The sequence below is a fragment of the Coenobita brevimanus genome, chromosome 114 (assembly GCF_032717465.1).
Source record: "Coenobita brevimanus isolate Jiangsu-jjx chromosome 114, ASM3271746v2, whole genome shotgun sequence".
Taxonomy (NCBI): Eukaryota; Metazoa; Arthropoda; class Malacostraca; order Decapoda; family Coenobitidae; genus Coenobita; species Coenobita brevimanus.
This window is the reverse complement of record NC_137067.1, coordinates 1,341,662-1,354,161: the sequence shown is the minus strand read 5'-3', so window position 1 is coordinate 1,354,161 and position 12,500 is coordinate 1,341,662. Positions and strand designations below refer to the sequence as shown.

Below are 12,500 nucleotides of genomic sequence, written 5' to 3'. Positions count from 1 at the left end.
ACACACACACACACACACACACACACACACACACACACACACACAAATACATAAATTCACACTCACTCACCAACTTACAGACTCTCTGTCTCTCTCTCTCTCTCTCTCTCTCTCTCATAAACCAGGCGGACCACAGAGCCAATCATTTTAATTACCTTATTAATTAGATGTTTGATTACCCTGCAACTGCAAATTACGGAGATGATGCAACGATGAAGCTTGCATAGATAGATAGATTGGTAGATAGGTATGTAGGTAGGTAGATTGATGGATAGATAGACAGGTAAAGAGATAGGTAGCCAGGTAGGTAGGTAAGTAGGTAGTTAGATGGATAGATAGAGGTGGGATAGGTGATGATGATGATAATAATGATGATGATGATGATGATGATGATGATGATGATGATGATGATGATGATGATGACATATATAGAGAATTGTTATGGAGTGGGGTGGTGGTGGAGAGGGAGGCCTTCACGTCGTGGCACTGATATAACCCGGTGGATCCACTGCCTGGTTATACAAATAGTCCTCAGGCGAACTTCAGCCTTCAGTCCACAGGGTTCACGTTCAGTTGAGCCTGGGGTTGCTACTACTACTACTACTGTTGTTGCTGCTGTTGCATTTATTACTACTATTACTACTGCTACTACTACTACTACTGCTGCTGCTGCCGCTGGTACTACTACTACTTCTACTACTACTTACTACTACTACAATTCCTGCTGCTGCTGCTACTACTACTACTACCACCACCACCACTACTGAGGGGAAGAATGAATAAGTAAAGAAAGGAAGAAGAATGAGAAGGAAGGGAAGGAAAGAGAGGGAGAAGAAAGGGGCGAGGAAAGGAGGGAAGGAGGAGGCTGGAAGAATGAAGAGAAGGAATGGAGAAGAAGCTAAGATGAAAGAAGTGGAAAGGGGAGTCACATGGAAGGATGAGAGGAAGAAAAAGGAAGGAATGGAGGAAGGAGAAGAATGAGGTACGACAGAAAGCAGGAGAAGGCAGAAGAAGGGAGGAAGGAGGGGAAGGGGACGTAAAACTACCTCACCTTCATTCATTCTCGTTCTTCCCCTCCCTCTCTCTCTCTCTCCCTCTCTCTCTCTCTCTCTCTCTCTCTCTCTCCCCTTTGTGAGTCGTAATGAGCATTCCAAGTCATGCCATTCTCAAGAACCAGTGTGACAGTATCTTCACTCTAATGAGCAAGACGTCAATATTTAGTGTTGGATGGGCTCTTGCTGTCACTTGAGGGGATGGGCTGTTTACTGACTCTATTCCTGTCTGTTAACTACTTTATCACGCAGTTCAGAGCAGTTTAGAGCCAGTTGGAGCAGTTTAGAGCTAGTCAGAGCAGTGTAATAGCTTTTTAAGGCGTCAGTGTTTAGGGCTGGATGGGTCCTTGCTGTCGTTTGAGGTGATGGGCTGTTTGCTGACTATTTGTGTGCTAACTACTTTACCCCGCAGTTTAGGGCAGTTTAGAGCCAACTAGGGTAGTTTAGAAGCTGTTAGGTACGCCAGTGGACCTTTGTGGAGTAGTTAGGGATGTGTTAGGTCGTTTAGGAGGTAGTTATGGTTGTCCTTCGTAAGTTAAATTGGGTACTTAAGAACTGAATTAGATGTGCTTGGTGCTCTCTCCTAACAACTCTATTCCTCTGTTAACTACCGTACCAGGTAGTTCGTGGGGTAGTTAAGGATGTGCTAGGTAGTTAAGGGGGTAGTTAGGTGTCTCTCTCTACCGCTCGACGTAGTTAAGGGTGATTCAATGCTTGTTAGGGTGGTTAAGAGCTGTTCGAGGTGGTAAGGGGTGATTTGAGGTCAAGAAGGTTGTTTGACGATTCTGTTTGTGTCTGCTGATGCTGTTAACCTCAGAACGACCTAGTTAAGGGAGATTTGATGCTTGTTAGGGTGATTAAGAATAATTTGAAGGTGATAAGGGTGGTTAATGGTCGAATCGGCTGTTTGAGGGGTCCTTGTGATGATTCTCTATGCCTTAACGATCGAATGAGGTAGTTCAAAGCAGTTAAAGAGTTGTTAGGGCAGTTTTGTGACAGCCATACTCTTTCTAATGTAACTTGGCCTAAAATTTCCATCTCTCCACCTTCATTGCTAAGTTGTAAGGAAAATTTAACTCGATTATGATGCTAGTCACGAAGAAGTTCTATGGAAAGGTTGTAGAGTCGTAGTATTGTCTCTTTCTGCCACAGAGCTACGTGAAATAAGCTGCAAAAGGACGAAAATCTGGGGCAACTCTGAGGAAGAAAAGTGTAGTGCTTTTAATTTAAGCTGACAAAGATCCCTAACCCCTTTCAGCTCCATCCATCCATCCATCCATCCACCTATCCATTCATCCATCCACCCATCCATCCATCCATCCATTCATCCATCCATCCATCCATACACCCACCCACCCACCCACCCATCCATCCGTCCATCTACCTATCCACCCATCCATCCATCCACTCATCCAACTATCCATCCATCCATCCATTATTGAGCTGTGGTACTCACTGTATCTCTCTCTCTCTCTCTCTCTCTCTCTCTCTCCCTCACAGGCCTAACACAGATCCCCTCAGGCCCTTCCCCCTTGGGAGAAGACAAAGTTATTCTCCCCACAGATTTACCTCCCCATTCTCCCCTCCCCTCCCCACTTTCCTCCTCCCTTCGCACCCTTCTTCCCTCCTCCCTTTCCTCCGCCCTCCCGCTTCCTCCTCTTCCTCTTTCCTCCTCCCTTCCTTCCTCCTTCCCTTCCTGAATTTCCCCTTACTATATCACTCGTTCCTCCAACTCCTTCAGTCTTGATTCCTTTACCTTTCCAACTCCCCCTCCTCTCTCTCTCTCTCTCTCTCTCTCTCTCTCTCTCTCTCTCTCTCTGAATGTGTCTATCTTTCTGTCTGTTTATCTGTCTGACTTTTTGTGTGTGTGTGTGTGTGTGTGTGTGTGTGTGTGTGTGTGTTTCTGTCTGTCTGTCTGTCAGTCTGTCTGTCTGTCTGTCTGTCTGTCTCTCTCTCTCTCTCTCTCTCTCTCTCTCTCTCTCTCTCTCTCTCTCTCTCTCTCTATTTTTAGCACCAGCATCACTTTCACACCAAACCATCCAATTATTTTTGGATCCTCTTTCACCTCCATTCATTCCCCTTCGATTCTCATGTCACCACAACATCCATCTTCTCCTCTTCCTCTTCTCCTCTTCCTCTTCTCCTCTTCCTCTTCTCCTCCTCCTCTTCTCCTCTCATACTCTCTTCCTCTCTCATCGTCTCTTTTTCTTATCTCATCTCATCTTCTACTTTGCCTATTTCTTTCATTTTCTTAGCTGTTCTTTTTCCTTCACTCCTCTCGTCTCATTTATTCTCATTTTTCTTCCTTCTTTTTCTCCTCTCTTTTCTCCAGCGCTCTTCTCTCCTCCTTCTCCTTCTCCTTCTTCTCCTCTCCTCTCCTTTCCTTTCCTCTCATCTCCAAATCACTTTTATACCAAGTCTCACCTCTCACAAATTCAAATCTTCTCCCTCTTCTACCACAGCACCTCTCCCCTCCTCCCTCCTCTCCTCTCCTTTCCTATTCTCCTCTCTTCTTTCCTACCCCTGCCTTCTCCTCTTCTCTCCCCTCCCCTCCTATCAACGTAAGTAATCTCATCATCTTCACATCATTTCTCACCATCTCACCACTACTGCCTCTTCTACTACTCCTCTCCTCACATCTTCCCTTTCGTCTCTCCTCTCGTATTTTCCTCTCTCTTCTGTCATTTTATCTCCTCTCTAAATCATCTTCATATCACACTGCACCTCTCACCCACTCACCTTCTCCTATCACAGATCTCCTCTCTCTTTCTACTTTTCTCTCCTCCCCTCTCCTCTCCTCTCTTTCTGCTCTTCTCTCCTCCCCTCTCCTCTCCTCTCCTCCTCTTTTTCTTCTCCTCTCTAAATCAATTTCGTATCACTTCACACCCCTCACCCACTCGCTCCAACTCTCTCCCCTACCAAAACAGATCCAATCATCTCCAATAAAGATAGACTGGTATTGATCATTGCCAATACTCCTCATTCTCCACCTCTCCTCCCCTCCTCTTCTCTCTCCCCTCTCCTCTCCTCTCCTCTCCTCCCCCTCCAGTCTTCTCCTGTTCTTCCCTTCCTCCTCTCTTCTCTCATTCACTGTCCCTTATAATGTGTTTGGTACCTCAACTATTTCCTCTTCTCCTCGCCTTTCTTCGTCTCCTCCTCCTCCTCCTCTCCTCTCCTCTCCCTTCACTCATCTCTTACTCTCCCCTCTCCTTCCCTCCTTTCCTCTCCTCTCTTCTCCTTCTCTCCCTCTTCATCCCTCTTCCCTCCTCTCCTCTCCTCTCTTCTCCTTCTCTCCCTCTTCATCCCTCTTCCCTCCTCTCCTCTCCTCTCTTCTCCTCTCCTCTCCTCTTTACTCCCCTCTTGCTCTTCCCTTCCCTCCCCTCCCCTCCTGTCCTCTCCCCTCCTCTCTTCTCCCCTCCCCTCCAACTCAAACGCTGGTGATCAGTAAAGATGGAATGTTATTTGTCAGTGTAATGATAATGCTGATATGGATGGCAGACAAGGTTAGTTTATGTTCATTGTACACTCTCTCTCTCTCTCTCTCTCTCTCTCTCTCTCTCTCTCTCTCTCTCTCTCTCTCTCTCTCTCTCTCTCTCTCTCTCTCTCTTCCTATTTTAGCTTCTTTAATTTCTTTACCTTACTCCTCCTCCTCTCTTCTCTTCTCCTCTCCTCCTCTTCTCTTCTCTCCTCTCCTCCTCTCTTCTTCTCCTCCTCCTCTGTCCTCTCTTTTCCTCTCATCCTATCTTCTCTTTTCCTCCTCCTCTCTTCTCATCTCTTCTCCTCCTCCCCTCTTCAGTCTTCCCCTCTCTTCCTCCTCCTCCTCCTCTCATCTTCTCTCCTCTCCTCCTCTGTTCTCCTCTCCACTTTCCCTCTTCTTCTCTCCTCCTCTCTTTTCTCTATTCCTCTCATTCTATCTTCTCTCCTCTTCTTTCCTCTTCTCTTTCCTCCTCTTCCACACTGTCCCTTGCCAGATCGAGTCCAATTAGCCTTGAAGTCAATTTTGGTCTATTTTGAGCCCCTAAATCGAATCCAACGCAGTCAAATGAATTCAAATCCGCTTAATGTTCATTTGGTTAATCGAGAATGAGTAGGGATGTTTTTGACCCGCCTAGAATACACCTCAGTGGCCATGTGGAGAGGATGGGGAGTGAGAGACTGACGAGGAGAGTGTAGGTGAGTGAGGTGGAGGAGGAGAGTGTAGGTGAGTGAGGTGGAGGGGGAGAGAGGGAAGGGGAGGGCCAAGGATGAGATGGAGGGATGGAGTGGAGAGGTATATGAGAGAGGGGTGTGTGAGCTGGGAGCAGGGCTGTGAAATGGCGGGGGACAGGGCGACATGGAGCCGATTTGTTTGTGGCCACCCCTCTTACAGGATTGAGGTGGCCAAGTTGGTAGAGAGATGATCTGCTGTCTAAATGGACCCGGGTTCGAATTACGGAGAGGCATGGTACAGTTTTAAAGATCTGAATTTCTACCAGACTACTAATCTACACTAAGACCCACCGACATGTCAAAAATATCTCCCCTAATGCCAGTACACCAGCCTTGTATGAGGCAGCCCTAGCATGTATTCAATATGGACGGTGGGTGTTAGCGCCGAAGTGGTGACATGTAGAGAGGTGTATAGTACGTAAGAGGACAGCTGGGCTTCAGGTAAGGGGTGTTAAGTTTATGCCCAGAGTCGAACACACACACACACACACACACACACACACACACACACACACACACACACACACACACACACACACACACACACACACACACACACACACACAAAAGCTCAGCATACACTCTGGTCCAATGGGGGTCATTTGGTTCCTAATAAGTTCATGTGGTGGTACTGTGTTGGGTGGAGCAACTGCGGCGTCCACCTGGGAGCCAAACCACTTATATTTCCCCGCCGTGGGAAGGGCCCTGGTTCAGGGTTAAGCAACCTCAACAAGAACAAGCGGAGCCAAAGTCATGAAAATTAGGGCGTGGCGACTATATTAGTGTTCTCCAAGAAGAGGAAGAAGAAGAAGAAGAAGAAGAGGAGGAGGAGGAGGAGAAGGAGGAGGAGAAGGAGAGAAAAGAAGAAAAACTATGAAGGCGATAGGAGGGGAGGTAAGCACGCGACACTCTCACATCCCCTAAACCCTAAGGTGCTAAGACCCCTCCTTGCAGAATCCCCCACCACCATAACATCCATTTCAGTAACTCTACATTGAGAGATACTGGCCATCAATTCCTATACACCCCGGCCCTTCCCACGGCGTTTACCTGAGCTGTTTGGATAGCAGGCAATTTCTGTGGATCGTATATTCTTGCCAGGAAGCTCCCTAAATTCACATACGCTCTCCTAGTTAGTCTCTTACTCTCGAAATATAGTAGTGTGTTTGCTTCTGTGTATGAAAATATTTGTCACAATATTCGTCGTCGGTCTGAAAGGGTTAGACGTACATTCCTTAACTCGTTCTTCCAGAGAGAGAGAGAGTAAAGAGTATATCGGATCAGTCATCTTACGTGGGAATCGCCTTAGTATTCAGGGCAGGCCAAAAATAGCGGCTCAGTCTGCTGGTGTGGGCGTGGGTGTGGCAGTGGCAGTAGGAAATGAATAAATGATGCAGGATAGACACTGATAACGCTGACTGTCTGCTGGTGTGGGCGTGGGTGTGGCAGTGGCAGTAGGAAATGAATAAATGATGCAGGATAGACACTGATAACGCTGACTGTCTGCTGGTGTGGGCGTGGGTGTGGCAGTGGCAGTAGGAAATGAATAAATGATGCAGGATAGACACTGATAAAGCTGACTGTCTGCTGGTGTGGGCGTGGGTGTGGCAGTGGCAGTAGGAAATGAATAAATGATGCAGGATAGACACTGATAACGCTGACTGTCTGCTGGTGTGGGCGTGGGTGTGGCAGTGGGAGCAGAATTAAATGGCCCAGGGTATACACTTACAACCCTAACATAGCCGTCCCCATATAACACAAGAAAGATCTGCCTCGATTTTTAGCAGGGATGTAAAAACTCCTTCACTATTTATTTAAGTGGAATTCTGCCTTATTACCCCCGCGCTCGCGAACCGAGAGCGAGGTGATGTTTTGCTCGGTGTGTGTGTGTGTGTGTGTGTGTGTGTGTGTGTGTGTGTGTGTGTGTGTGTGTGTGTGTGTGTGAAAAGGTACACATACTCATAACATACAGGTAGACAGACAGACATTTGTTGATAGATAGATAGATAGATAGAGAGAGAGATACAGACAGACAGACAGACAGACAGACAGACAGACAGATAGACATAAACAGAGAGCTAGGTTAGACAGACCAAAAACCAGAGAGATAGACCGATAGATAGAAGAGAAAGCAAAATATCTATCCTTACCTGACGGACACGTGGAGAGGCGTGATGCGGGAGTTGCGTGTGCGTGCGTGCGTGCGAGGAGTTGCGGGAGGGAGTAGAGGAGTGCCAGCCCCCACACGCCCAGTATTAATCTCACGCTGCGGCCTCTTGTAATTGTCATGGAGTAATGTAGTGGCGAGGTGACAGCGCAGTACCTGGTGATAGATAGATAGATAGATAGATAGATAGATAGATAGATAGATACGTAGGTAGGTAGGTAGGTAGGTCAGGAAAAGTGAGGATGATGATGGTGGTGGAGATGATGATGATGATGGTAAGATGGATAGATAGAAAGATGGATTGGTAGATAGGTAGGTCGGTAGGTATAGATAGATAGATTGATGGATAGACAGACAGATGAATAAAGAGATGGACAGATAGACAGGTAGGTAGGTAAGTAGGTAGATACATGGATAGATAGAGGTGGGATAAGTGATGATGATGATGATGATGATGATGATGACGGTGATGATGATGATGATGATAATGACGACGACGATGATGATGATGACGGTGATGATGGTGATGTGATGATGACGGTAATGATGATGATGATGATGACGGTGATGATGGTGATGTGATGATGACGGTAATGATGAGGATGAGGATGAGGATGATGATAATAATGATGATGATGATGATGATGATGATGATGATGATGACAAATATACGAAGAACTGACATGAACTGAGGGAGAGGGAGGCCTTCACGTGGTGGCACTGATATAACCAGGTGGATCCACTGCCTGGTTATACACACGTCCCTCAACTCCCTCCCTATCCCCCGAAAGGACGATGGTGGACTGCAGGAGGAGGGTAACTTCAGCCTGCAGTCCACTGGGTTCACGTTTCAGATGAGCCCAAGGAAAGAAAAACTGATCAACCTCTCTCTCTCTCTCTCTCTCTCTCTCTCTCTCTCTCTCTCTCTCTCTCTCTCTCTCTCTCTCTCCCTCACTCACCTGTCCACAGCAATTAATAGGACAGAGAAAATGGCAGCCTCCACCGCCAGTGCCATCAGCGCCCTTGAGGCCTGACACCACCAGAATTCCTCTTCTTCTCTACTAGCAACATAGGGGCCTCCGTCAGCACCTCCGTCAGCACCTGGGGTCAGCAGTTGAGTCAGCCCGCCGAGTCGTAGTGCGTGAACTGGGACAACAACCACGGTGGAGACGAGATTGGCAGACGTGAGCGATAACACGAATCTGGTCGGGAGATAAAAGATAGGGTTAGAAGAGGTGTAGATAGATAAATAGGTGGATAGATAGAAAGATAGATAGATAGATGAATAGGTGGATAGATAGATGGATTGATAGATAGACAGATAGATAGAGAAGGAGAGAGAGAGAGATAGATGGAGAGCTGGTAGGCTGATGTGAGTGATAATATGAATATGTTAAGGAGATAAGAGATAGGGTTAGATGAGGTGTAGATAGATAAATAGGTGGATAGATAGATAGATAGATAGAGAAGGGGAGAGAGTGATAGATAGAGAAATAGATAGAGAGATGGAGAATGTGCTGGCGACCTGTTAATAAGGATCTGTAAGGGAGATAAAAGATAAGGTTAGAAGAGATGTTGATAGATAGATATATAGATAGATAGATAGATAGATTGATAGATAGATAGACAGATAGATAGATAAATATAAACAGGACATAAGAAAATTAATTAAACTCTGTTATTTATCTTGAAAGTGAGATTCTGGATTTAATGGAGGAGAGAGAGAGAGAGAGAGAGAGAGAGAGAGAGAGAGAGAGAGAGAGAGAGAGAATCATTTGATCTTAAGGAGTAAAAGTTTTCCTGAATTACTTTTTTCTCCTACCACATTCCCACCACACCCATTCCCACCACACCCATTCCTACCACACTCATTCCTACCACACCCATTCCTACCACACTCATTCCTACCACACCCATTCCTACCACACTCATTCCTACCACACCCATTCCTACCACACCCATTCCTACCACATTCATTCCTAACACAATCATTCCTACCACACCCATTCCTACCACACTCATTCCTACCATATTTATTCCTACCACACTCATTCCTACCACATTCATTCCTACCACATTCATTCCTACCACACACATTCCAACCACACTCATTCCTACCACACCCATTCCTACAACACTCATTCCTACCACACCCATTCCTACCACACACATTCCTACCACACACATTCCTACCACACTCATTCCTACCACACTCATTCCTACCACACTCATTCCTACCACACTCATTCCTACCACACCCATTCCTACCACACTCATTCCTACCACACACATTCCAACCACACTCATTCCTACCATATTTATTCCTACCACACTCATTCCTACCACACTCATTCCTACCACACTCATTCCTACCACACCCATTCCTACCACACTCATTCCTACCACACTCATTCCTACCACACTCATTCCTACCACACTCATTCCTACCACACTCATTCCTACCACACCCATTCCTACCACACTAGTTCCTTCAAGACGTCACTACATTCAAGTCACTTCCTTCTGTCGGTTCCAGCTCTCTCTCTCTCTCTCTCTCTCTCTCTCTCTCTCTCGAGGTAAACTCAAGGACATTACAAAGGGCGTGTCGATGTATTAGCCACGTCGTAAGAGAGAGAGAGAGAGAGAAAGAAAGATCCTTGGAGGTGGTGAGTGTGATGTATTGATCGAGAGAGAGAGAGAGAGAGAGAGAGAGAGAGAGAGAGAGAGAGATTAGGATAATTTACTGACACAAATACTACTATCAAGCCATTAGATAGACTCTCTCTCTCTCTCTCTCTCTCTCTCTCTCTCTCTCTCTCCCTTTCTCTCTCTCTCATCCTATATTCGCTACCTGTTCTTTTCCTTCCTGCTTCTCTCTCCCTCCCTTCCTGTGTGTGTGTGTGTGTGTGTGTGTGTGTGTGTGTGTGTGTGTGTGTATGTGTGTGTGTGTTCTTCAAGATCGATACAGACAACTCTAGAACCGAAGTACAAGCAAGAACAACTTAACATCATCTCATCCTCGCTCTCCACACCCTTGGCGCCTTCACGTGGTGGCACTGATACTGATATAGCCGGGCGGGGGATCTACCGGGCTCTACGTTAACCCCTCAGTGTCTTCCCTTAACAACAACAAAACGACAACAATAACTACAATACAATTTTTTTTTTTCGAATCCCTTAACTTCTTCAACCTGCGATTCATTTTTCATTTCTAAAATTATTAGAGTCAGAGAGAGAGAGAGAGAGAGAGAGAGAGACAGTCCAGCAGTTTATGTCTGTCGTAATGTGTGCCAGCGAAAGGTCATCTGCCCTCTCTCTCTCTCTCTCTCTCTCTCTCTCTCTCTCTCTCTCTCTCTCTCTCTCTCTCTCTCTCTCTCCCTCTCTCTCTCTCTAGTAATATAGTCCCTCAAACGCCAAACGATTCTTATTCAACTGAAAGTGAGTCATAGGAGCCAAGAAATAGTAGTAGTAGTAGTAGTAGTAGTAGTAGTAGTGGTAGTAGTAGTAGTTGTAGTAGTAGTAGGACTCTGAGGTTGCAATCACAAACTCATCAGAACGTGAACCCAGTGGACTGCAGGCTGAAGCTGCCCTCTTGTAGCCCATCTTCTTTTTGGGGGGATTGGGAGGAAGTTGAGGGACGTGTATATACCCCGGCAGTGGATCCGACTGCCTTTATCAGTGCCACAACGTGAAGGCGTCCCTCTCCAGTCACTCACGGGTGTCTGAGAGTGATAATCAACACTTAAAGGAAGGATAAAAGAACTCCCATTTCATTAAAACTTATTCATGAGTCACGATGCACTTATTATCTGGCTTATGACATCAATTCAAAGGCAAATGACCCCAATTAAAACTAACGAGTTTGTTAATGAACACGTGTATGTCATCGTTGCTGTCCCGTGAAAACATCTGTACACCTGCTCTGCTTCTTGCTTTCCTCTGCTGGCTAATATTTCACCTCTTCTGCTTGTCACTTTCCTCTGCTGGCTAATATTGCTAAGCTGAGAGAGGCTTGGTATATTTCTCTGCCTAATATTTCACCTCTTCTACTTGTCACTTTCTTCTGCTGGCTAATATTGCTAAGCTGAGAGAGGCTTGGTATATTTCTCTGCCTAATATTTCACCACTTCCACTTGTCACTATCTTCTGCTGGCTAATGTTTCACCTCTTCTACTTGTCACTTTCCTCTGCTGGCTAATATTGCTAAGCTGAGAGAGGCTTGGTATGTTTCTCTGCCTAATATTTCACCTCTTCTGCTTGTCACTTTCCTCTGCTGGCTAATATTGCTAAGCTGAGAGAGGCTTGGTATATTTCTCTGCCTAATATTTCACCTCTTCTACTTGTCACTTTCCTCTGCTGGCTAATATTGCTAAGCTGAGAGAGGCTTGGTATATTTCTCTGCCTAATATTTCACCTCTTCTACTTGTCACTTTCCTCTGCTGGCTAATATTGCTAAGCTGAGAGAGGCTTGGTATATTTCTCTGCCTAATATTTCACCTCTTCTACTTGACACTTTCCTCTGCTGGCTAATATTGCTAAGCTGAGAGAGGCTTGGTATATTTCTCTGCCTAATATTTCACCTCTTCTACTTGTCACTTTCCTCTGCTGGCTAATATTGCTAAGCTGAGAGAGGCTTGGTATATTTCTCTGCCTAATATTTCACCTCTTCTACTTGTCACTTTCCTCTGCTGGCTAATATTGCTAAGCTGAGAGAGGCTTGGTATATTTCTCTGCCTAATATTTCACCTCTTCTACTTGTCACTTTCCTCTGCTGGCTAATATTGCTAAGCTGAGAGAGGCTTGGTATGTTTCTCTGCCTAATATTTCACCTCTTCTACTTGTCACTTTCCTCTGCTGGCTAATATTGCTAAGCTGAGAGAGGCTTGGTATATTTCTCTGCCTAATATTTCACCTCTTCTACTTGTCACTTTCCTCTGCTGGCTAATATTGCTAAGCTGAGAGAGGCTTGGTATATTTCTCTGCCTAATATTTCACCTCTTCTACTTGTCACTTTCCTCTGCTGGCTAATATTGCTAAGCTGAGAGAGGCTTGGTATATTTCTCTGCCTAATA

The 12,500-nt window shown here is 45.8% G+C and overlaps 1 protein-coding gene across 1 annotated transcript in view; it reads right to left on the bottom strand.

Moving 5' to 3' along the window:
* The window catches only part of LOC145418440 (beta-3 adrenergic receptor-like), a 72,973-nt gene that overhangs the window by 8,314 nt on the left and 52,159 nt on the right, over positions 1 to 12,500 (bottom strand). Inside the window, exons 3-4 of the mRNA XM_080286858.1 lie at positions 8,388 to 8,630; positions 7,412 to 7,584 (exon numbers count right to left, since the gene is read on the bottom strand). Coding sequence (XP_080142984.1) covers positions 7,412 to 7,584; positions 8,388 to 8,630 — 416 coding nt within the window. The remainder of the gene's footprint in view (positions 1 to 7,411; positions 7,585 to 8,387; positions 8,631 to 12,500) is intronic.